The sequence below is a fragment of the Athene cunicularia genome, assembly GCF_003259725.1.
Source record: "Athene cunicularia isolate RWA chromosome 1 unlocalized genomic scaffold, athCun1 chr1_part2, whole genome shotgun sequence".
NCBI classification, from domain to species: Eukaryota; Metazoa; Chordata; class Aves; order Strigiformes; family Strigidae; genus Athene; species Athene cunicularia.
This window is the reverse complement of record NW_020799092.1, coordinates 13,171,021-13,196,737: the sequence shown is the minus strand read 5'-3', so window position 1 is coordinate 13,196,737 and position 25,717 is coordinate 13,171,021. Positions and strand designations below refer to the sequence as shown.

General features: G+C 37.8%; 1 protein-coding gene across 1 annotated transcript in view; it reads right to left on the bottom strand.

Moving 5' to 3' along the window:
- Positions 1–23,856, bottom strand: part of KDM5A (lysine demethylase 5A) — a 57,929-nt gene extending 34,073 nt beyond the window's left edge. Inside the window, exons 1-12 of the mRNA XM_026868400.1 lie at positions 23,783–23,856; positions 22,615–22,737; positions 20,336–20,506; positions 19,702–19,836; positions 13,541–13,646; positions 12,903–12,991; positions 8,516–8,674; positions 6,058–6,177; positions 4,772–4,930; positions 3,058–3,239; positions 1,150–1,312; positions 225–344 (exon numbers count right to left, since the gene is read on the bottom strand). Of these exons, the coding sequence (XP_026724201.1) occupies positions 225–344; positions 1,150–1,312; positions 3,058–3,239; positions 4,772–4,930; positions 6,058–6,177; positions 8,516–8,674; positions 12,903–12,991; positions 13,541–13,646; positions 19,702–19,836; positions 20,336–20,506; positions 22,615–22,734 (1,524 nt within the window). The 5' untranslated portion in view covers positions 22,735–22,737; positions 23,783–23,856. The remainder of the gene's footprint in view (positions 1–224; positions 345–1,149; positions 1,313–3,057; positions 3,240–4,771; positions 4,931–6,057; positions 6,178–8,515; positions 8,675–12,902; positions 12,992–13,540; positions 13,647–19,701; positions 19,837–20,335; positions 20,507–22,614; positions 22,738–23,782) is intronic.
- Between the last annotated feature and the right edge of the window lie 1,861 nt (positions 23,857–25,717).

Below are 25,717 nucleotides of genomic sequence, written 5' to 3'. Positions count from 1 at the left end.
ACCTGCCAAAGTTTCAGCTTGAAGCTACTTAAAATTATATGCTCATCAAAACTATTTTATGTAGTGGAAACTCACATCAGTCTTTAACTGTTGCACCAGGAACTATAAACATAAAATATACAATGTAATTTTAAAGGCTATTCTTCAGATAATGACACTACTAACACACTCCTTGCCAAGGTCACCTAGCAGAGACATAGCAAACATATACAAAAACAACAGACCCAGTCAGCAGTGCAGAAGTTCACAGCTTCAGCAAAGTTATATCCCTGATTAAATCCAGAGTGATAGGCACGAGGAAAGGTCACGACAAACTCGCCAGCACACTGATTGGTCCTGTATACCTAATACAAGTGAAGGGAAAAAAAAAAAAAGAAACTTGCAACAGAGTTTAAGACACATAATTACCAGACATTTGAACACCATTTTCTTTACCCATAAAACACCACAGGCAACAGAGGCACCCCAAAAGTGGTGAGGATTCGTTCTGTCTTCTTAAAGTGAATCCCCAATTTACAGCTTTACTCAAAAAAGCTGAATATATAAGCCAGCAGTTGAAAATTCTCTTTATGAATCCCAAAAGGGATGTTTCTCTATCACCATTTAATCCACCACACCACAAAGCGCAAAAGCTTCTGGAAACAGTTTATGGTTTGCTTTGTTGGGGTATTTGTGAGGGAAGTAATTTATCCTAAGACAAAAGCAAATGATACTGACTGCTGCTTAAAGGTCTGCAGTCAATTATGTTTGGTCAAAAAAGAATTTTCTAATGCTATGATTTCTACTGAATGTAAGAGAAGTATTTTACTGTCAAAAGATATTAAAATAATTTCAGACAAACTTGCTGCTATGGCAAGGTGGAGTTTTTTAACTTAAAACTTAACTGTAACACAATGTAGACTTGTTCTTATGATGTTTTGCATAAGAATTCTGAAACACTTCTGATATAATTTAAATTGCATGGTGAGTCTAGGGAAAACTATGAAAATAACTTTAAAAAACACCCCATAACTAATGAATTGAATATGCAAATGTCCACCATCAAAATTCTTCAGTTATGCCAAGCCATTGTTACACATATCTGGCACAGAATGAAAAATGGAGAGCACATAGGGGTACTTATGTAAAAAATGCTCATGTGCTACTCACTGGTACACCATGTTCCATCAGCACATTGGGGTTCATAATAGTGACCAGTTGATGCAGGAGATCAGGCTGGGATTCAAATAGCTCAGGAGCTAATTCCTTCATCACATCTTCTAGCTGCTCTGCTGCATGAGAGGGCACACCATACCATGTCTTTGGCTCTCCCCTAAAAAAACACAACCACAGCAATAAACATATTAAAGGAAAGCAGTGGTGCCACCCAACTGCAAAGTACACCTCAAATCTAGCACCACTGTCCCCACATGCCAAATACTTTGCATATATACATAAAAATGTGTTTAATCAACAACCATCATCTTAAGAATGTACCATTCCAATCTGAAAAATCAATTACACTACAAAACAGTTCTCAACATACCTGACAGCAGATTTGCCATGACAAGCCTAACGTGGAAGATAGTTGTCATTTAACATGCTCTAAAGGAATAAACGGGCAATTATTTTCCTTTAGGAAGAAAGTAGGTTTAACAAGCAAAACCTTGGTCATCACAGCTAATGTTTAAGAGAAGAGAGATCATGGTACTCTTTCACTCACTCAATTATGCTTGCAGTAGCCATATTCCTGAAACCAATGGAATAGTATAACAGCTAAGCATAAGTGGAAAGAATAAAACACCAGTGCAATGAAATATCAGCAATCCTCCTAATATACATAACTAATTACTGAAAACCAATGGTCCATTGGACTCTTAAGATAAAAAATGCCTAATATCATGAATTAGTTACATATGAGGGAAGAAGATTAACAAGACCAAAACTAAACAAAAACTTACTTGAGAACATATTACTCCAGTCCTTCTAAGTCCTGTCTTAACCAAAATAAACTGTAAGGCTGAGGTTTATTTTTAAATTTTATTTTATTAAGAAATACAAGCAGTAGTCTGCTGAAATATCTGAAACTGTCCACATAGCACTATTTAACTGTCTTAATAATCTTGACACCAACCATCCCAAAAATTAGATGAGGCACAGTGCAACATTTTTTGTGGTTCCCACAGGCTTCAGTGACACCTGCTGGTAGGACACAGCTAGTAAACCCCAGTAAATTACTACTACTCTGCATCTGCACTGCTGGAATTCACCAGCTGACCAAAAACCACTCACATACTTATCTAGTTAATACATGCTGAAGACAGTAACTGAACTCAAAACAAAATTAATTCCTCTCCTGAGCCTATGGATCAGATCTTCATAGCAAACGTGCTTCTCCAGAAATGTGCAATCACAGTCTAAAGGCGATCAACCTAACTTTACCAGATGTACAACAAATTTTCGTTCTAAGGGGTGCTTCCGACAGCTTCCCCCTCCTACCCCTCTGCTTCATCCACTGTGACTACAGGGAAGACTGCAATGCAAATAGTTAATCTGTCATGGTTTCTTTTAACACACAAAAGTTGAACACCAGAACACTTCTAGGATTATTCTCAAAGTCAGAATTACTTTCAAATTTCTCTTCTCTTAACTAGGAGTATTTCTGTGTATACGTAGATCTGCCGCTGAACTTTCACCTCTAACTCCTGTATAAGCCACTCCCAGCATAGGGGCTTATCAACTTTAAATCATAAAGCAGTGAACAGTGAACTGCAACTCAGTTCAAAACCAAAATCTTTCTTAGAAAGCATGTCAGCCTGTAAAGCATGATTTTACAGTGACACCAGATTTTTGGCAAAACAAGAATATTTAATCAGTTAATGAAAAACACTTAAGTGCTTAAAACAGTACCTGTATTTGCTTTTTTCTCAGCCTTAGCTAAGAATATAGACTGCCCATCACATTAAGGTTTTTGGTTACAAATGTCATCGGTGCGTGTAGGCATTTTCAAGTAGAACTACAAATTTATTAATGGCAAACAGGACAGCATAAGGTAGATGCACAAAGGAGAGTCCATACCAATGCAGGTAGTTGATGGAATAGCTCCAGTGATCTTCAATATGCCAGCAAAATGAGGAGAAGCACATCCCTACATACAGCCAAGGTACCTTCATGCCAGAGATATCTGCATTGATGTGAGCAAGAACTGATTGTTCTAGAATTGGCATGTTATTCAAGTTCCAACCAGAAAGCGCATAATCCTGCCAACAAAAATAGAGAAAATTCAGAAGAACATAAGAACAACAACTCCAGAAAAAGAAAAGATCACCTTATCCACTTCTGCAGAATATTACCCACTGTCTACTGCAACAACAAAGCATCCAAACTAGGAAATATCCCTTAAATACCTTAGCCAGTCAGAGTAAGATTTAAGGCCAGTCCTAGCATTTCAACATACAAATCTTCTTTGGATCAAGGCTTATATACTGAGGCTTTGATTCCCCTGCCCACACCTTCCCCCCAAGTTTACAGGTTTCATGCTTTTCTGGTGGAACAAAATACCAGCCATGCTAGCAAAGGAACAGAAGATAGAAGTCTTAAAAAAATAAACTGATAATACTGTAAACAACACAGTGAATCTTATGTTCCTGTTTCAGCTTCAGACCCGCCTTAAACTGCAGTGCAGTTTCTTGATTTTCTCTATATGTTACTTTAGGAAGTTTTCTCAAGAAAAGAAATTCCTACACATTCATTTCTGAGAAGACAGCATCACTAGTTGACAATCCCACCTTTACTTTCAAGTCCAGACAATCTGTACAAGAATGAGAATCCAAAGAGACTGCCTTAAAAGCTACACTACTGTGCTTTAACATTTGTATATTTTCCACCTGTAAAAAAAGTTAGTACAGATTCATGGTCATTTTAGGCATATCCCATAGCTGCTGCAAGGACTGGTGACACTCTCAGCTCAGCCACACATTCCCGCTGTTTCCTTCGGTCTGACACTATAAAGACAATGCAGTGAGTCAGATGAACTACATGATCTGGCTGGAAAACAATTTTTTAAATTACTATTTTCATACAAACAGATCAACAAGCAGTTCTGACTCACCAAGCAGCTATGCAATCACTGCACAGCTAACAAAGGTGCAGGTATGGATGGAAGACAATAGTGAGCAGGACTATCTCTTCCAGTGAGTACTATAAATTGATTTGGAGCTGTGTACTCATTTCATCAGAATTTAAACATATAAGCAGCCAGAAAATTCATATGCTACAGTAAGGTCTGAGTGAAAATAAGCAATATACTTAACAGATGTTCATTACAAAATCTTCTATAAGAGGATGCTGTATCTACATCTTTTCATTCTTACAGTATGCACAGAGAAACAAGACAAATCCAATTAGTTTGTTTTACCTATTACGAACCTCCTAAGGAGGTTAGAATCATGTTTCTGCATCTAACAAAAAGGTCCAGAACAAGCAAGGAAAAAATCTTAGTCTCCTCATACTCAGACATACTGTAACAACGTGCACATCTTTGCCTGCTAAGATTAAGTGATATGAAACAGGTGTGACTGCAAAGAGGAGCTTAGCTATCAGCAACCAGATCTGTAAAAGAACCTAAAATACCAGATTAATGCCCTGCTCAAAAGGAATGTTAAATGAATGCAGAAGCCTTAAGCAATTTCTTCATTAAAAAAAAATCCATGCTGGTTTTTGACCTAAATTCTTAATGTGAAATCTTACACAGAGCAAAGAACGGGGTCAGTTTGCATATCCTGTTCCTCACCTCTTCCTCTGGCATTAGCTTTCTTCGGCCATCCTTCACTGGGAAGCCACTGCCAAAGTCCTTTGATGAGATATCAGCCCCATATTCCACAATGACATCTTCTTCTATACTGCTCACCAACCGCCAGAATTCTTTTTCTACAAGCTCAGTGGGAACCATCTGAAAGTGGAAAAGATGTTAGGGTATGTGCAGATAAGACTCAACATAAAAGTTACCATTCAAGCAATAAATCATTCCTAATCCCCCATGAATTTTCTAACACTAAGGCCACTCCCTCTCTCCCCTCCATCTCTTCAGAATCATAGTTTGGGATGTATCCCTTAGTACTGACTGCCATTTAACTGAAATAGGATGCCACATCATAAGGGATGGAATGAACAAAGATGGGGTTACCAGAAGTATATCTAAAAAGAGGATAAGGATAAAGCCAGCAGAAGCCAAGTAGCAAACAATGAACAGCATGCAAATTCCAAACTATCTCAGAGGATAATGACCAGAACACTTCTGAGTAACAGTAAGGAAATTCAGATAAGGAATTGCATTCAAGAGCGTAGAATGAGTTGTAATGAGCTTCATGTGTAATGAGAAGGAGCTGTAATGAGCTTCATATAGCTCATTACAACTCCTACTTTTATGCATTTACTTGTGAAGCTAATTTGTAAAATAAGCTTTGTTTCCTACTTTGTTCAGTGTCTCCAGTTGTATTATGAATTGGAGTTCTTAAAAGATAGAAGCTTTAGCAAGAATGCCCATAAATTACAAAAAAACCCTGAGAGAAGGAGATTGGTGCTGCATACAGTCTACAGGACAGTGGAATTATGGAAGCGTGCCAAAGCAGAAATGCTAGTTTCAAAAATGCTGCAGAGATGCAGAACAAAAAAACCTGTGATTAACAGATAGACTCAGTCTACTGACTTGTCTACAAGAAAAGACTGTTAACAGGAAGGAAAACAATGATTTATCCTCTGAACAAACTAAGCCAAGACAAAAGCCATAGGAATGGCATGAGAAAGACCCTTTTGCCAAACAGGAATGAGATACTTGGTTCAATTAATCAAAAAGGGCAAAAACTTAGAGTATCACCAATAAGGTGTACCCCAGCACAGGAAAAGGGTAAAATGAAGCTGAAATGAGACTAGATGCCAGAAAGTTAAATAATTTGTCTACATGTTTGAAGCTTTTGGTGCCTCTTTAAACAAAGCTAAGACACCTCAGCAAAAATCCAGGATCAGCTGAAAACTCTTCTTTTTCCCCTACAAGGAATCACAACAGAAGTTAAAACTCACATGGACTGGCATGTTGAAATAATCAGACTTGAAGTTATCAGCCATTTCACCAAAGCTCTGGAGAGTATATTCCCTGACAGCTTGTTCAAATCCAAAGGCCTCACGGGGTTTGTTGCATTCCTAGGAGACAGAATATAAAAATATTGTTCCCTGCAGCAGATTATGATACAGTTACATTTTTAGCAAAAAAAAATAGCGTCCATCTGAGTCCCTACCGAACATGTAAGCTATCAGTTTTGAGCACTTTTCTCCGCTTGAGGAAGTCCTACCATGATGGAAACTGAACAGAATTAATTGTACAGAAGCTAATCTAACACTGGTAAACTCCAATGCTATGCACTTCTCTCTTCCTGTGCAAAACAAAGTTTCATCACCTACTGCTGCCAGAGTAAGACAGTGCGCAAGACACTTTGAGAGCCATGACACACTGGATTCAAGCACCTGTAGAATAACTGCACAGGAACAAACCCTGCAAGTGCTATCAAGTCTGCAAATCAATGGATGTGGCACTGTGAAGTATACAGCAGGAAAGAGGAAGAAGGAAATTAAAACAATCCCTACACAGCTAACACCAGATATGGTCTGACAAAATCTCCAAGTCTTCCACTGTTCTATCTCCATTCATCCCAAAAGCTTTAAAAATATTAGTGCACATTCCAGCTACTCTCCCCACCCATTTCTACAGCATCCTTTTCAGCCCCTTTGTATCTGACACTATGTTTATATATACAAGACATATTTGAACACAAGCATGACACAGAACTATCCCATAGTCAGCTGTTGAGTCATAAAGAAACAGGACTGGAAAGGAATTCAAGAGATCAGTAGTTTCTTTTTCTTCAAAAGGAACTACCCTTAGACTATACCCAACATTTATCAAACTAGTTCTTAAACGGAGCCTGCAACAGAGAATCCACAATAATCTGTAAACAGTCAAACAATGTTGACCTGAATATATATAGAGCCCTTCCCTTATCCTTTCTAGCTTCTGTTCCATCACCCTGCTGTTAACATTACATTAAGCATCTGTGCACAATTAACATTTAAAGTAAAAACTGAGGCAAAAAGCACTATTGAGCATTTCAAACTTCCTTCTGCTGTTGTTTACTCTCCATTACATAATATAACTGTTTTTTCCCTTCTTCCTCTTACTTTCAATGTATTTCCAGAATTTTTCAAGTACTTTCTCTATCACTTGCTAGTAATTTATTTGGCACGTTAACTTTCCTGATTATGTCTCTATATGCATACTTTTTCCTTGGGAACAAATGTATCCATTTTTGCTAGCAGTAGTACTGAAATTTCTTGAGTTTCCACATTCTTAAACCACTGCAGTCACTATATTTACTACTATATTCTCTAAGTTACATCCATACTGGATTGCTGTAATTTGCTAATACTCCTTAACTGCTCTCCAGGGAACAATAAACAAGCATCTTAATCCATTCTGTGAGCAGCAGCCTAAAGGGTTAGTTGCATCTTTTCCCTTCCCTATATCTACAAATTTCTACCTCTCACAAGAGTTCATCTGACAACCTAATCGCTCTTGGTGAAGGGTTACAGATGAGCAAACTGATGTACTTCATTATGTGGCTGTACTATTCATACACTACCATAAAGAAAACAGAAGCTCACAGCTGGGAAGGCTGTGAGGGATGTGGGGCAAAAGAGGCATACACATGTGTGTATGACTTCCCCTTTTGGAAAACAGTGTAAAAAGTTGAAGCCAGTCACTAAATTACAGATTTAAAAACAGTAAGCTTTTCCTCTGAATCCTACATCTACCAATTTCCTGGGCTCCCAACATTTGTTTTATTAAGACAAATACCAATCCAATCAAATTATATTTGCTGTCTTTAGGCTGTTGCTCAGTCACCTCTTCAAACTCAGTAGCTCATCTTTTTGAAAAATGAAATTCAACTAGCTTCCAATTTTGGAGCCTCAACAGTTCCTTTTTTAGTCTAAATGAAATCTAAAATAGCTACAAATTTTTGAAGTAGTCCTTTCACTTTCTGCTACAAGCTATTCTAAACAGTGCCATAATGACTTCCCAATAGTCAAAGCTCTCTGTTACATCCAAATTATGTACTTCAATTACTTCATGGTTTACAAAACATATCATTATGCTGAAACACCCATCACAACCCTACTTCTCACCCTAATTTCCCACTACCAGTTTATGAAATTGAGTTTCATCTCTTAGCACAAAGGCCAAAGTTTTAGCTGTCACATGGCTGTAAAATAAACAGAGGTTATGCCCAAGCTCTAGAAGGAACATTTCTCTCTCCTTACAGCTCATCAACCAAGAACAGCTGGAGATTCACAGCTCATCTTGACAATATTCCAAACAAAACTACACTTCTACCCAGATGGAACAGCACTGTGCTGAACTCTGCTATTCTCATCTTTCCAGGAACACAAGTATACATCCAAAGCTTGATGAGTCCTTGAACTGTACCTCAGCAACACACTTCGGACACCTCCAGTCACCCTTGGGGACATCAGGTAAAGGAGGAATTAAGCAAAAAGTGTGATAGCTGTCATCACATCCATCACACAGTAGCAGTTTGTCCTCATTATTTCCTCTGCCACAGAATAAGCAAACATACAGATCAACCTGTGAAGAAAAAAGAAAAAAAATTAGTTACAAAAAAGCTTTCTCATCCAGAACCTGCTGCCCTTAAACTAAGAAACAAAGGATGTAATCCTAAAGTCAGATATATCAATGCAGTCTCCTCTGTTTTTTTGAGAAGCACTGATAACAATTATGCTTCAGCTTCCCAAAGCACTAGTACTTGGCAGGCAGGGGGACTTTGGGTCCACAAAATAACTACCTGGTTCAGTTGGACAATTGTTTTCTATATAACTCAAAGTAGCATCTCAATTATTTTAAGGCACTGGAGTAGGTTACAGCTTTTAGAATGTCATGCTCTCCCTCTCTTTGGGCCTTTATCATGGAAAACAATTCAAAATAAACCCCTACAAAGAGCACATGGCTGAGGAGTATCTCCAAAACCATACATGCCATCACTTGCAACAGTACAGTAATTATCTTTACAATAGAAGAGAAACACCACAGAACTACAGATTTCAACCTAAAAATCCAAGGGGAAGGAGAGGCAACAGTATGTAAAAGGTACCAACTTCTTTCCCATCATCTCCAAAATAAAGGATAAAACCCCCAAACAGTAAGAGAAGTATTAATCCCAATACAACAGCAATTTTTGCAGGTGTCTGTCCAAGATAATCTCTCAACAAGAGCACCACTCACTGGTAGCTATTCTCAGGGACAAAGAGAAAACTGTATCAGCAGGTTTCAAATTTTCTTTGCTGTTGTTTCCTGTATTGTTTAAAGGACTTCTAATTTAATAGAAACATTCAATACAGTACTGAAGATCTGTAACATAATCTAAATGAAGAAATTGTGTATTACTATACTAAAAAATTATCTTACATGTACATTTTTAATAACAACATGAACTTCATGAATAACACTTGCTTAAATTCTGCTACAACTCCTGTCAGTCAACTCAGGTTATGCATTTTTCCTTCACGCAGCTCCAAATAACACCAGAAGTGGTGGGGTTGTTTTTTGCGGGTCTTACTTTCATCAAGATGTCAAAGACGTGCTCTTCATCTGACTGGGTTCACACAGTTGTGTTGACGTCAACCCCATTGTGGTTACAACAGCTAGTTAAGCATGCAATTTCCTAGCTATGCAATAATATACTTAAGAAGATTGCTCAGGTTCCTTAAGAAAGTATTTTTTTTTAAAATGCAGTTCTATTGAGACATATCATTCTCCCCTTTTTAAAAAAGTCGACACACTCGCCCTCATGGAATATCATGCCTGTCTAAAACACCAAACTAGCTGCTTTTGTTGCAAGTATATAGAACAGAGGGAGGGTGCCACAGCAGACATTTCCAGGTTCTCTTCCCAAAGCTATAAATGCATTAAAATGGCAACAGAAGGCTATTCTGTGATAACCATTAGTTACCCATCACTGACAGTACCTTCTTCTTTCCAAATTCATATTAACATATGCAATCTTTTTTATGTCAGCCTAAGTGATCTTTTCTCAAATATCAAGACTCCACTGAAATACATATTCACAAGCAAATCTGTGATTACACAATAACCACAAATAAGCCTCCTAGCCATGGAACAAAACACAGTAAGAATATGATAATATTTAACTGTATTTATGAGGAGGGAGGGGATAAAAAAAAAAGTATATTATTTCACAGTTGGCATTTCATATAGACAAAATAAATTTCACAGTATTTCACAAAAGATAAATAAAGGGGATGTATAAACAAAACTGCAGCACAGTAGTTTTCAGACAGAAGTTATATAAGGCTAATGTATCACCTGTGCACTTCAAAGACTGCTTTCCTTGAAGATCTCTCATCTCAGTAGAAAAAAAAGCTTGAAACCAAATGGTACCAAGTCACAGAATTTCACAAGATTAGTTACAGCAATACAGCTCCAAAACAGCAGTTCTGCTGCTACAGTATTTTTATTTTCTCTTATAAATAGGAGTAAGTGGAAAGAGTAAACAAATACAATTTTCTATAAAGAAACAGAGACTAGACAAAATATTTTTAAATTAAAGCATACTTAAACAGAACAGTCACAACACCTACACAGCCTGGGAACACCACATACCCCAAAGTAGTAGTACAATTAAAAAAATTCAAGTCATAAATTCGAACCTAGATGCAATTAAAAAAAATTCACACACAAATTCTAATTTGATGCAATGGCACAGTGATCTGGTTTTCAAATATCCAACTTCTCCCACATTATTTTTCCCCAGGAAGCATTTCCACATGTAAAAATATGTTACTAGGGATTTCAGTTGCCTTGGCCTTCTATGGTTGAAATTTAAAATAAGCTCTTGTAAGTTTTCTCAGGCTAAGGAAAAAACAACAGCTGAATTATGAAGAGTTTAATTCTTAAGACATTAAAAGCATGCATCTTCATTCATGTTTGTGTACACATGCTACATTATGACACTTTTTAGTTTTAAAGTAATGTACTATGAAAGATATTAAGAACAATACACTGCTTTTCCAAGGTCAAACATCACAGCACTAAACATTTCATTTTTCCCCTCTGGAGTTTCTCTTACATGAAATGGCGTAATGACTAGTTCAGTCTCAAAACAGAAAAGACTTGAAAGCTGGAATTGCTAAAAAAAAAAATCCTGAAGTACTGGAGTACCTCAAATTATCTTTTAAGGAAGACAAGGAGTAGTATAATTGTTCTACAAGGGGAGTTCAAATAGAAAGTGAGCTACTGCAGACATGCAAGAAGCGTATGGCAAAGCAAGGCCTCAAACCCCTGACCAGCAAGTATTAGGCTGTTCAGAAATTAATTTCTGGTTTTTAATGTGATTTTCATTGTCTATGTTTCAGGAATAGCACCTTCTCAACTAACGTACTGTTATATATTTTTGAAAAGCTCATGTTATGAACTTTCACGCTGTATAATTAAATTATAAACTGCGGTTTTGACAAATTTTGGAGTTTTGAAGTTCAGACGTCAAAACAGCAACTTTGACAGATCTACGAGTTCAAACTTGGACGTAATGCAGCGCAAGCAGCTCAAAACATCAGTGAGGTATATGGCCAGGGAAGTGTTAATGAACAGACTGCGACTTGGGTTCCAAAAATTTGAACCTGGCGATTTCGACCTTGAAGATCAAGAAGGTCGCAGACGTCCTTCTGCCATTGATGACGATGAATTGAAGGCTCTGGTGGAAGCAGATACACACACAACTGTTCAAAAACTTGCAAAAGAACTCGGGGTAATCATATCAACTGTTTCTGAGCATCTGAAGATGATCGGAAAGTCAAAGAAGCTCGACAAATGGGTGCCACATGAATTGAATGAGAATCACAGAAATGGCCGTTCTGAAGGGTTGTCAGCACTTTTTTCACAGCCAGAACGACCCGTTTCTCAACCCAATTGTGACGTGCGAAGAGAAATGGATGCTCTACGATAACTGCAACGATCGGCTCAGTGGTTGGACCGCGATGAAGCTCTGCAGCACTTCCCAAAGCCAAATCTGCACCAAAAGAAGGTCATGCTGTCTGGTGGTCTGCTGCTGGTTTAATCCATCACAGCTTCCTGAATCCGAGTGAAACGATCACGATGGCGAAGTATGTCCAGCAAATCAATGAAATGCATGAGAAACTTCAACGGCTGCGCCCAGCACTGGTCAACAGAAAGGGTCCAATCCTTCTCCATGATAACATGCGGCCACACGTTGCACTTTTGACGCTGCAACGGTTGAATGAGCTGGGCTACAAAACTCTGCCTCATCCATCGTACTCACCAGACCTCTCGCCCACTGACTATCACTTCTACAAGCATCTCAACAGCTTCCTGTGTGGGAGACACTTCAGAAACCAAGGGGAGGCCAAAACTGCTTTCAATGACTGCATCACCTCCAGAAGTCCAGAATTTCATGCAACCAGAATAAATATGCTTGTTTCTCATTGGCAAAAATGGGTTGATTCTAATGGTTTTTATTTCGATTAATAAATTTTATTCTGAGCTGAGATATGCCACTTCAAACATACAGGTTGAAATCGGCAATTAATTTCCGAACAGCATGATACTTTCAGGTTGCAATATCCTTCCTGACCAAAAGATTAAAACAAACCTAGAGCATAGATTATTTTTCAAAATAACTGTTCATTCTCCCTGTAACAGTATCATCTGCTGCAGTGTTCATCCATTCATCTATTGGGGGGTGATGGTGGTGGTTTTTTAAAAAAAAATCTTAATAAATCAATGAATTTATCAGAAATCACAGCAAAAGAATCAAACTTACAAAGTTGACAGAAAGAGTTCCTTTGCGCTGCCTCATCTGCATTCCAAATGCTTCTGATCTGGTTCCCTTGCGTCTTCGTGTCACCTCATCTTGAAGTAAAATAAAGTTAAGTGTTATTCCTATCACATCAAGATAGACTTAACTTGCAAAAACAACAGATACCCAGTCTAATAGCCTGTCTTCTGTATCTGAAACTATCTGACCATCCAAAGAAAGCAAAAATGCCTTGTTATACCTGGCGAATCTAAAATCAACAGGGACTGGGAAAACATATTTTGCTTATCCTTACAGGTGATCCTAATTGCCTTACAAAAGAGAGTGAATTACAGTCAGAATTTACACACTTAACTGGTAGGATCTGTTTCAGTATTGTCCAATCCTGTTTTCCCTTCCAGTCCTCTGTTCATGTAACAGCTGCTTAATTGTTGTTGTTACTATATAACACATAAAGAGCTGAAACAATGCCAAGTTACCTGAACCACTCTGTAAATCTTTCTCATGAATGAAATACTAGAATACTTAGCTTTCTTTTTCCAGTTATAATGATTTGCTTACTTCTTTATGTTGTATCTAGAAACATTGAGAAAGATTTAACAGCTGCATTACTTTTCTAAGTGATTAGGCCAAGATTGAATTACCCTCTTTATCCTTTGCTCCCAATGCCAGTCCCATCATCTTGGGTCCAGCTCCAAAGATCTGCAGCTTCTTTAGTTCAGTATTTCTACTCATTTCTCCTGCCTCTGCCTAAAAGTAAAATCAAGACCAGATCAGCACAAGCCATCAATATTTCCCCTCCAGGTCTCTTTGGAATATAAACAAATTACATTCTCCCACAACATCTGCTCATCAAAAGAAATAAAACAGAGGTATGAAGAGACCCAATTTTCTGTTCCTAAAGCCAACGAATAAATGCAAACAGAATAAAAGACAGCATTTTTGTCCAAACTTTACAAATTATTTCCCATTTAGTATTACAGATAAACCATAGAAAGTCACCTATACAGCAAATAAGACAACCAGTTTTGACATTCAGCAAAATAAGACCACCAACAGCAGTATTTTTCAAAAATTACCATGATTCAGTCCAAGTGCTTGGATGTTAATACATACACTGTTTCAACAGGATTTTTTTAACCTACTTCCTTGAGTAGACACATAGACATGACACTAGTAAGAGTTCCAACCTACTTCCTTAAGCTTGGCTGCTCCTGGGCTTATTTGTGATGAAATACAGTTTATTTGTGATCAGTAAGTTTGCAGATGACAGCAAGTTAAGCGGGAGTGTCGATCTACATGAAGATAGGGAGGCTCTACAGAGAGACTTGTATAGACTGGATCCGTGGGCCAATGTTAACGGGATGAGCTTCAACAAGGCCAAGTGCCAGGTCCTGCACTTGGGCCACAACAACCCCATGCATGGCTACAGGCTTGGGGAGGTGTGGCTGGAGAGCTGTCAGGAAGAGAAGGATCTGGGGGTTCTAACTGACAAGCAGCTGAACATGAGCCAGCAGTGAGCTCACGTGGCCAAGAAAGCCAGCAGCATCCTGACTTGTGTCAGAAATAGTGTGACCAGCAGAAGTAGGGAGGTGATAGTCCCCCTCTACTCTGCACTGGTGAGGCCACACCTCAAGTATTGTGTCCAGTTTTAGGCACTTCAATACAAGATATATATGGAGGTGCTGAGGCAAGTGCAGAGGAGGGCAACAAAGCTGGTGAAGGGCCTGGAGAACAGATCCTATGAGGAGTGATTGAAGGAGCTGGGACTGTTCAGTTTGAGGAAAAGGCTGAGGGGAGACCTCATCACTCTCTACAGCTACCTGAAAGGACATTGTAGAGAGGTTGGTGCTGGTCTCTTCTCACAGGTAATTAGTGACAGAACAGGAGGGAATGGCTTTCAACTGCAAAAGGAGAGGTTCAGACTGGACATTACGAAAAAAATTTTCACAGAAAGAGTGGTCAGACAGTGGAATAAGCTGCCTATGGAGGTGGTGGAGTCACCATCCCTGGATGTGTTTAAGGGTCATTTGGATGAGATGCTGGGGGATATGGTGTAGGGGAGAACTTTGTAGAGTAGGGCTGATGGTTGGACTTGATTATCCCAAGGGTCTTTTCCAACCTGAATGATTCTGTGATTCTGTGAAATGAGTACAACTCTGAGATCACAGCTACTCATGCTGCCCTTGCAACCTCAAAAGCAGAGATAAGACCCACTAGGTGACAATTCCATGTCCCTGCCAGTGTTGTTTCCTGAAGTGTTCAGTTCAACTGAACTTCCTGTTTGCCATTACCGACACATACTGACCCATCATTTTCCCACATAATTGCCACTAGCCTAATAAAGAGAACCTCCATATTCTGTTTTTATCTGCAACACAATCACCTTGGTATTTGTCTTTACATTGCCTCCTTACACTTTGAAAACCCTTTCTAATCTAGTATAGGCCACTAAAGTCTCACCATTTACAACCTTCCTCCCGAAATTCACTGATCTTAGAAGATCTTAGCAATCTATCAATTTTGAATGTGATTATCTAATTCTAAAGAGGTTATTCTTCAAGTAACTTCCTGGTGATATTTCATCTCTCATTTTCCACAGTTATGGACTCATACATCATGCATGAAACAAGATCCCTTGGGGTGACAGGCTTTCACAGTTTTTAATCAATAAACAAAAAACCTCTTTCAAAAACAGTGTTTAAAACAAGTTCAAATGCATTTGCAATAAAGTTAATAAAATAATTCTCATTTATTCAGCCTAAATCAGTTATTTTTCTTGGTTCTGGAACACATTAGGAGATATCATTTCCTAGGCATTATTACTCTAAGAAATTGTTAGCGATATTTAGTCCCTGTACCCACTGAACTGTGTATGCAGTATGCTAACTGGTATATTTCCAAAATTATTATTCCTCATGTTTTAATTTTGAACATTTATGAATTCTATGTTGCTAATTAAATTATTTTCCCTGTAGATGTGTGTTACCAACTTTGTAAGTCCACTCTGAAGTTGCACTCTAACTGGCAAATTTTTCTCATAAATTCCCTGCTTTTTGGCGAACAAGCCATAAGGAAACACTGACTTTTTTGCTGTGCAAGAAAGCCTGCCACTTGGAGACTTCATAGTCCCCCATTTCCCATTTGAAATTCATTAAGAGCTCATCCATTCTCTCAAGTAATAGAAACTGACAGTATTAACCCACATTACATTTCTCAGCACAGTACAATTTTCCATCATTTCAGCAACATTTATGAACAATCCTTACAATTTCTCTCTCCTTCTGTTGTGACCTAAGAAAATTTTCTCAATGATACCAGAAAAATAATTTTATTATCATATTTACTAATAGTAAATCATTAACATGCAGCAATGTCTCTTCAGTTCTACAGCTTTGTTTAAAAATGCATTGCCTAACTCCATTACCCAGATTTACTTGGATTCTGCTAAACCTAAGGGGATGCAATCCATTCACGCCCAGGTGGAAAAAGCTATAAAGCTTCAAGAAGAACAGGTTGCATATTGAAATGGAAGGTTTTTTTAAAAATCAGCTTCCTATACAACCTTATGAACACTGCCAGAATATTGGTAGTTTAAGGTGAGAATACCGAAAGCATTCAGAAGCCTCAATCTTTCCGTGTCTTTCTGTGATGTTCTTTAAGACTGTATAAAAACAAACTCAAAACCATGAATACATGGAAGCAGAAATCTTGCATTTCTTGTCATTTTCTCATCACTAACAAAACTCCATCACACTTTTTGCATTATATTTTTTCCATATAAGCAAAACGAACTTGATTAAATTACAATTCTCTCCTCACCTCATTTTCCTGAAGGCTGTAGACATATTTTTGGGTTTTTTACCTTCTCAACTGCAAGTACAATCCAAAGGCTTTTCTTGTACATGGGCAAATCCTAATAACATGATCCAGTTACACTGGATTCACACACTATTTTTTTACCATTGTCCTACCCTCATCAATTTTGAAACATTCACATCCTCAACCCTCCACCCTCAAATGCATAAGACCAGAAAAGTTACAACCAAGAATCACAATATTTATGTTTTTTGGGCATTTGTCAGCATCTCAGAGTTATTTTGTTTCACACAATTATTCCCATGGAAGGAAATCTTTCAAATTAAAAAAATGGAAGCTTATTTTATTAATTCCAGGATTCTGCAATCAACAGAATTTGTAAAAGTAACCTGAAAGCGGATATATTACTTAGAATTGGGTTTAATTTTTCAGAAAATTATGTGGACGTTAATATCCTTTGAAACGACAGCACTTCATTATCTTTTTTTCCCAGTACTGCATTTCTCTACCAATCATCATGATGTAACCTCATTAGAGAAATCCCTTGCCAGTTAGCACACCCTAACAGATCATCTATGAAGGTGTACTACTCTCTAAGTACTCGCCTAAATTTAGCCTTTCCTTAAGGATATTCTCTTTTCCTAATCTGAATTCATTCTACTTTTTGCTGTCCTTTTCTTTACAAGCCCTTAGCAATTCAGTTGCCCTTCTCCCATTTTTATTTGTGATAGGTTTCTTCAGCAAAAGAATGATGCATTAAGTCTATTTTCAAGCAGAATCTCTCATCACCAAATTATCCTCGTCCAATTCAAAGACAATGTATACAACTGACATTTGATTGTAGTATCCAAAGATTCCCAACCCATCTTTCACAAAAAATAACTCTTGTTTCCTGTTTTCTTTCACTTTTCATTTACTCTAAAAATTCAAAAATTTGCTTTTTTAAAGGCTGCCACCCCCTTCTACTGCTGCTGATCTTTGTTTATTTCAGTAGTCTCAGATTACTATCTTCACACTTTCTTATTCATCACCCATTCTTAGGTAAATTATCTGCAAGATGATGCATTTTTGGAAAGTACTTTTAGCACTTGGAAGAAATCTACCAACATGCAGAAGTCAGTGTAGTTTTCCATGCTCACTACCCAGGCATTGGACTATTCGGCACACTACACACAAATCATTCAGATGTTTCAGCTAGAGAAGAATAACGTTTACTTAGCAGGTTTTTACATTATTTGCATATTACCTGTTCTCTTAAGACCACCTAGACAATCTCTGGTACAATTCCAGGTAAGCACAGAGTCCTGCCTACAATAAGGAGGTGCACTGAAATCTGGAACAGTTTCTCAGTATTTTCCAGATATTTAAACTTCTACCATTTGGGACTACTGAGGACAAATCTCTGTTTCTAAATACAGTTCCAGAGTTGACTTGAGAGTTGTACATAGATTCGAACACAGCTAAAAAATACTTCTCCTGGCTATGTGCGTAGGTTGAATTTTTCATATATGTATTTACTTTTTGCAGGTGATCCAAGTAAAATCACCTCTCATTTCTGAGATGCAACCCCTTTAAATGAAATGAAGCAGCCATACTGTGCCAGGATCACCACAGAATCATTTTTTCCAGCAAGTAGAAATGAGAAGTACCATTACTCTACTGAAATCAGTGGAAGATCCCATAGGATATTAATAACATAGTGATAATCTTATACCACATATGTGAAAAAGGTCATACTGGCATTAACCCACAAGATTTGTACAAATCCAAAGTAGAATTTCACATAATGAATGACTGCTTCAGTTCCTGCAGTTTCCTTCTTTTTCTGGATAGCTCATTAACAATACATAATTCCAGATATCTCGTTAAGATCACAGACCGGGACTGTTTGTGTGATGCATTGTTATATGGCTACAATAAATATCATCAAGTCAGCTTCAGTAAATTGAGAAAACAGACTAAAAAACACCATTTAGTCTAAATCAATCATGACATCAGAAAAAGATTAAAGTTTATAAAGGATACTGAAATAGATCTGTGACAAGAAAGATGCATTTGAAAAAAAGCAATTTAAGAGCATCTGAAAAATCTCTGTGGTGCTTAAAATAAGTCTAAAATGGCATTAAGCTAGTAGTAAGTTTGTTGCGTACAAAACCAGCTTTCACCCAGCAGTGAGTCACCAGACCTGCTGTGAAGAGCCTTAGGATGCTGCCTGCAATAGATATCTTTGTCAAAAAGGTGAAGGCCTGCTTTAAATAGTGCAATAAAAGCAATGGAGCCCTGAGGACAAGCCTCCAAGATTACTTCTAATGATACAGCATTTCAAGCTGAATCACCATTTTAACTGAGATTTACTGGGGGGGTACTCCCAGGACTTCATATCACCTAGTAGAATACTGGAAATTCCTACACCACCACTAATCCAGGAGAAAATAAACTGCTTTTTAGCAGAAAAACTGTGGAAATCCTATATAGTTCCAGCTGCCACTGAGCATCTCCCCGCATACAGGTTTCATTTCCTCAGAAAAACAAGTCTGTCCTGCTTCAGATAATTACTCCCAAGTGCAATTTCCACAATTAACAAAGACTTATCTACACATATTTATGTTCATGTAACTAAAGAGTGTATTTCATAAGAGTTTTAAACAACTTTTAAAACTTTGCACTAGCCAAAGTTTCAACATTTCACAAATGGCTTTTTACCCATTCAGTTTTCAGATATATTCACAACCACAGTACCTAGGTCACTTGTCAATAAACAAAAAGCAGCTTTTATAAATTTTCATATAAACAGTGCATCTACCATAAGCAAACCAAGCCTCAGAGAGACATCCTCCTCTGGATTTTATTTAAATGAGCTCTGCTTCCTGGTGGTTCTTTTGAGCAGGCTCCTACAGCCAGACAAAGGCTGTGGCACTGCCAAGGCTGCTGTGCTGGTGGAATGACTAAGTGTTCTCTGTCTGAAAGAGCAAATTAACAGGGGTACCTGGGATTTAACGCGCCTGGTTCTCTTCAGCACAACATTCATTCTTGAAGCCTGCCTTGGGGAAGCCTGGGCATCTGAGCTGAGGTCCTCAGCCTCCACTTTTTCCTTAAGGTCCAAGTTTGACTTTTGGATGCCCTAGAGGATCAGAGCACAGACCACCTGGTTGATTAATCAAGCAGTGCTAATCATTCCATGGTCTGTGAATCATTTTGTTTGCTAAGAAACAGGATGAGTGAAATCAAACAGTATTACACATATCATTTAGACAAAGAGGCCAAATTAATCCACACATCCTTCAAAATAAGGAAACTGAATCTCAACTGCCAGCTTATCAAGAGAGAGAAAGACATCTTTCCAAATATTCCTATCATCTTTCACCCCATCTTCCTTCCCAATAGGGTTGGCTTCAGTCCTATAAAAAAAAGGCTATCAGAAATTAACTACACAAGGTCATGTTACAACTTATAGCACTATCCTGTCACAAGCCAAGTATGAGGGTGGTTCTAGGTTTGTTTAAATAGATAAAAGCTTCTAAAACTGTAGGTCCTATGTTCTAGTTTTGTACGCAATAACAACTAGCATTCTATATGTAGTTTGGATCCCCTTTTCATATCATGAAAGAGAAGCATCTCACCATAAGGCTGACCCCAGACTGGAAGAGCTCATAGGGATATAAGATCCGTTCATAATGAGACTTGAGTAATGACCCTGTGCCTTTTCCTGGAAGGTAGCCAAGTCGACTTGCCACTTTAGACCATTTCTTCTCTTTAGTGACTACTTCAAAGCCTCCTTTGCTGGCAACAATCTGCAACACATAAACAAAATGTTAAGGGTTTTAAGCTGCTCTCACCACCTTGCACAAACCAAGAATCAATAAAGCCAACATTAAGAGGTTCTATCAAAAAGTAACAGAATCCTGAACTTAGTTTTTGTTTCCTGAAGGACCAGTACTTTAATAACTAAGCAGTTTCTTATCCTCATTACATAATGCACTTAACATGACAATTTTCCTAGTAAATGTAAATTGCATACTGTCCTAGACAGGAGGAGTTCAACAGTTAAGATTTATGACAGTTGGAAAGAATACAAACCCCACCATCTGAACAAACTGAAAAGTTAACTCTCACCAGACTTGTACTCTGATGCAAAACACAAGTCTGGCCAGAAGCAAAGCCCATTCTAACAGACCCCAGGCAGAAGGGAGCGTTGGAGCTCACATCCTCAGAGTTATAGAAACTCTCACAAAACCCCGAACAGAAGAGAGACTACTGTAAAAAGAGGAGAAACTGCATTTACCTTCCAATTAACTTGGTCCTAGTTTACACCTGATTTCAATTGGTTTGAGTCTAGTAATTCACATATAGGACTATCACTGCTTATATGTAACTAATATGTACATAGAATGAAAAATGACAGACCATTTGATTCCAAGCAATGATCATAACAGTGTATGAGTTGCTTTCTCAGAAACACTGGCCATATTTCCATTGTCTCCATTCCCTTTACAGTTTCACTGCCAAGTATCTTAAAACCCAAATGGATTATAATTTCAATTATATTATGGTAAGACTATTTGCATTACATTTCTTTACACATGAGGACTGAATTTTATGCGTAATGTCTCGCAGACTATTAGAAATCTCAATGCAAAAACATTCTGTTACTGGAGTGAAATTTATGAATTTTTGAGACTGAGCTAAATTCAAAAGTCTAATTGTGACAGTAACAAATAACTTAATTCTGTTTCCTCCTATAATCAGAACTAGCTACACTTAGATAAAACAATATTATTTTTCCTCATATTTACAGCAAAGTAACTGAAAAGCCATTTTAAATGAAACTATTCCTAATTTCAACTTATTTTCAAAATGTCCATGAAAACTTTATTTCTATATGAATGGCTAAAGAAGCCACCAAGTAACTAAATAAACTTAGACCTGCAAATCTGTTCCAGCTCTTAACAGTGACCCAGAAATTTCCCAGTACCACTATAATATTCTGCATATCCCAGCAAACCACCATAGACATGAAAAGAAAAAAAATAGTGAAAGATATTTTATCAGCTTTTCTGTGCATTTTATTGGCAATTCCAAAAGACTATGATTAAAATAAAATCTATTCACATCTTTACATTTTTACTTACCTAAGAGAAAGAAATCTTGATGACGAATGGAAATTGATGCTCTAACCTAGAAGCACTAGAACTACCTTACCTTGCAAGAAAAAAATCCACCTATTTATACTAACAATCCATCCTTAGCAGTTAAGTTTATAATAGTAAATATATCTTACCAATGCAAAAGCAAATTCCAACAGATATTTTATTTATGTGCAAACTTTGAAAAAAAAAAAACAAAACAAAAACAAGTCAAGCACAACTACAGTGGTATAAGTTTCTAGCCAGCCTTAAGATTAGTCTGTTCTGGAATTTAATTAAAATAATTATTCCAGAAGTTGATGTTATAAATTCTCAAAGATGGATGTTTATGTCATGTGTAGAACATGATGTGGAAACTCTTCACAATGGGAAAGAAGAGGGAGCAATTACAACAATTCATTGCAGAATTGCTAGGTCAGAAGCTGAACTGCATGCAATTACACTGCTGCCTTCTCAAAAACCACCTCAAACTCCTTCAGCTCTACCATATGTAAAAAACAAGAACTAGAAGCTGTATGAAAGGCAACAAATACATCCTCTATAGAGCCCAACCAAGGGCAACTGATTTAACTATGCTTGACAGTGTGACATAACCATTCAATTTAAAAGTTCTCTTTCACTGTACTTTTTTTCCACACATTTAATCTCCGTATTAATGAGATTAACGCTATAAAACACTCCCTGTTGCCTGGCTTCTTGAACTTGAATAAAAACAGACGTCCCTGTCTGACCAAGGCCTACAACTGCTTGCTTACCTTACTCAGAGCATAGAGATCCAGTATTTTTCTCTCCACCACAGGGATTTTTAAGTTGGATCCTTGGAGTTCCCAAAATTTTGCTAACTGATCCAAGAAGTCCAACTTCACTCTTGTCATTGCCTGAAATAAAGACAAATGCGTATGTCCCAAAACAAGTATGACAATAACTTACAGTCCTGAGAAAAAACATGACAAGTTTTTATAGTGTTTACATTTTCAAAGTGCAACTTGGCAAGTAAGGTATTTCTTACTCATGTAAAAAAACCTAGAAAGGAAAATACTGATAAAAAGAAATATCTTTACAAATTGTATATGCTTCTCTCTCTGCCTTCAAGAGACTATAAACCAAACTCCTACCTAACAATTTCTCGGTTTGCAACCAAAATGCATACTTATGAAAAAGTATTTTCATGAATGCGTTCCAGGGAGAAACACAAGAGCAATTATTAAAATATACATTGAAAGGAGGGGGAGAGTTACAAACAGTTTTTATATATGCCTCAACCAGGCAGAAGGGCTTCCTCCCTTGAGTACTTTTGGAGTATTCAAATCACTTTCCATAAGGAGACCATTTACAGGCCAAATGATACATGATGGTGTGGTATTTAAACAGAACAAAGCTTTGAGAAATGTTGTAGAGAAAAGGAAAAAAACAGGACTGAATGGGACTCATACTGCTTTCAAGAAAGCTCCCATACATTTTTAAATCATAAAATTAACCTACTATAATAAGCCTATAAAAAAAAACCTGTTCATTTTAAGGCTTAAAAGGCATTATCAAGACAGTATAAGGTAATGAGGGGCTTCAGAAAAGCAGTAAATATTTTAAGGAAAAAAAAATTAATTGCCTGTGGAGCTCCAAAGGCTAGACACTGGCTGCTCTTACTACACAACATGGTACTTGGCATTCATTTTAGATGTTTCCAGTTGAATGTGAAAAACTCTTGTGGTTATTTTGGGTAATAAAATAAAAACCAGACTTTTCTCAAAGCCGTGGAAAGTTATTTTATATGAACTCTGCCACTGCCAAGTATAAACACTGATGTGGTCTATGGGTTTCTAAAGTCTCCTCCATCCAGAAACCTGCCAAAATGCAAATCTCAAGGAAGGAGACCTACTGTTTTCAGTGAAAACACAGAACTGTATCAACAGTGGAAAAGCTCACCTCCAGTTCATTCAGGCGCTGAATTCGTGGAGTGAAGCGAAAACTTTGTACTTCACATGCAAATGGAGGCTGCCAGTCCTAAACAGACACAGAAAGACATTTCATTGCTTCAGTAAATTTCTCCAAAAAATGCACAAAAGGCCCTAACAATGTCTGAGTAAACAAGCTCCCAAATATAAATGAGTTTCTCAGTACAACCGGTGACATTATTTTTCCAATTTTATGACATTCTCATGCAGTAAAAATAACGTTCTTCCCACAATATTTTAGAAAGATATCCTCACAGAATTAAAAATATGAAAGAAAATGCAGTTCAAAACATTTCAGTGCTCATTACCTCATACTGAGTTTAAATATGAGAGATAACCAACAAGCTGCAGGGTATTTACTTTAAAAAAAGTTCCATATATCCTGCACATTGCAAAATTTTCACGATCAACAGTGACAAAGACTAAATAAAGCAAATTATTACACATTTAACTTTCTTCACGTTTGTCTACAGTCATTTCTATAAAGATAAGACCACCAGTTGGGAGTCCAATTCTTTAACAGAAAAGCAGTCTTAAATAACACTTATCAACACACACAGTCAGCAGTTGGTTCAACCACAAGTGCCTCCCAGCCCCTTCTCTCAAAACTATTACAACATCCAAACAAGTGTAATTCAGCTTTTTAGTACTTATAGTAGATTGTCTACCTGGCAGTAAATACAACATAGTAAGGACACCCCATTGCAGGTGGACAAGCCGCACTAAATATTTATCATTTGCACTGCTGCAGCATGTAAAGGCCTCTAGCACAATGGTAAAATATTTACAGCTTCTAATAATGGAAAAGAATTATAAATCAGCAAGGTTAGTATAAAGTCTCTGATTTAGTCCTTATTGCAGGTTGCAAATCAACTTGACGCATGCATCCTGCAAAACCCTGCAATGCAAACAGCTAAGCAATCATGGAGAAATACAAATGCGTTAACGGCCAGGAAAGTTCTAGTTATTCTCAATGAACAAGATCTGGATCAGTTTCTTGCGGCCTCTCAACCTAAGCCATTCTGCTTATTTTAGAAAGGGCAGCCCCTTGGAGGTCAAGTTTTCACCATGTCATTAAACCAACTAAACATATTCCAGCAACCCAGGCAGGTCAGGAGAGGAAGGATCGTGAAATCTAATCAGCACCCCCCCGTATCCAAGTTGTTCTCAATTACACACTCTTTTCAGTTTTTTTTCATCCTCTCTCTCAGTATGTTCAATCTTCTAATTTTGCATCTATATTTAAAGTTTATTTGTACTTTAATTATGAAGTGATCTAACCACCTTTTGCCAATTTGCCTGACGTTTTCACATAAACAGTTTACCAGGTCACAGGGGAAGTCATCGTAAAATAACGATCAAGTCATCAGAGAGATTAAGCTTCTACCTTCTAAACTGCTAAGTATAAACATAATTTCCCTGCACAAACAGGTTGGCCGCACTTATATTAACAGTTTAAAGATTACATTTTTGTTTGTAAACAACCATGTATTAAAAATACCCTTCCTCCTCCCTTCGCCCGCCCCCCACCCCCACCCCGAGCAAACGCCTGATTTCACCTACAACGCCTTCATAGTTTTCACAAATAGGCTGTTGGGGTTTTTTTAAAAGTAAAAAGAGCGTGAAGTCCCAGACACTGCCATGCACTACTAGCTTCTCACCTGCTCCAAAGAAACCTCTACAAACCCCAGCTCTGAGGTCAAAGACTATACAGGTTCCTTAGAGTCCCTAGCACGGACACCGAGGCCTATGGAAGGCGACACACGAAACCCCAGGCGAGCAGCGGGTGTGGGGGAAAGGGCTCCCCGGGTTCCCACATTCACCGCTCTGCCACCGAGACTCCGGGCCCGCTCAGACCTCCCGGCACACCCTGCCGAGCCCCTCCCGACCACGCTGGGCCCAGCCC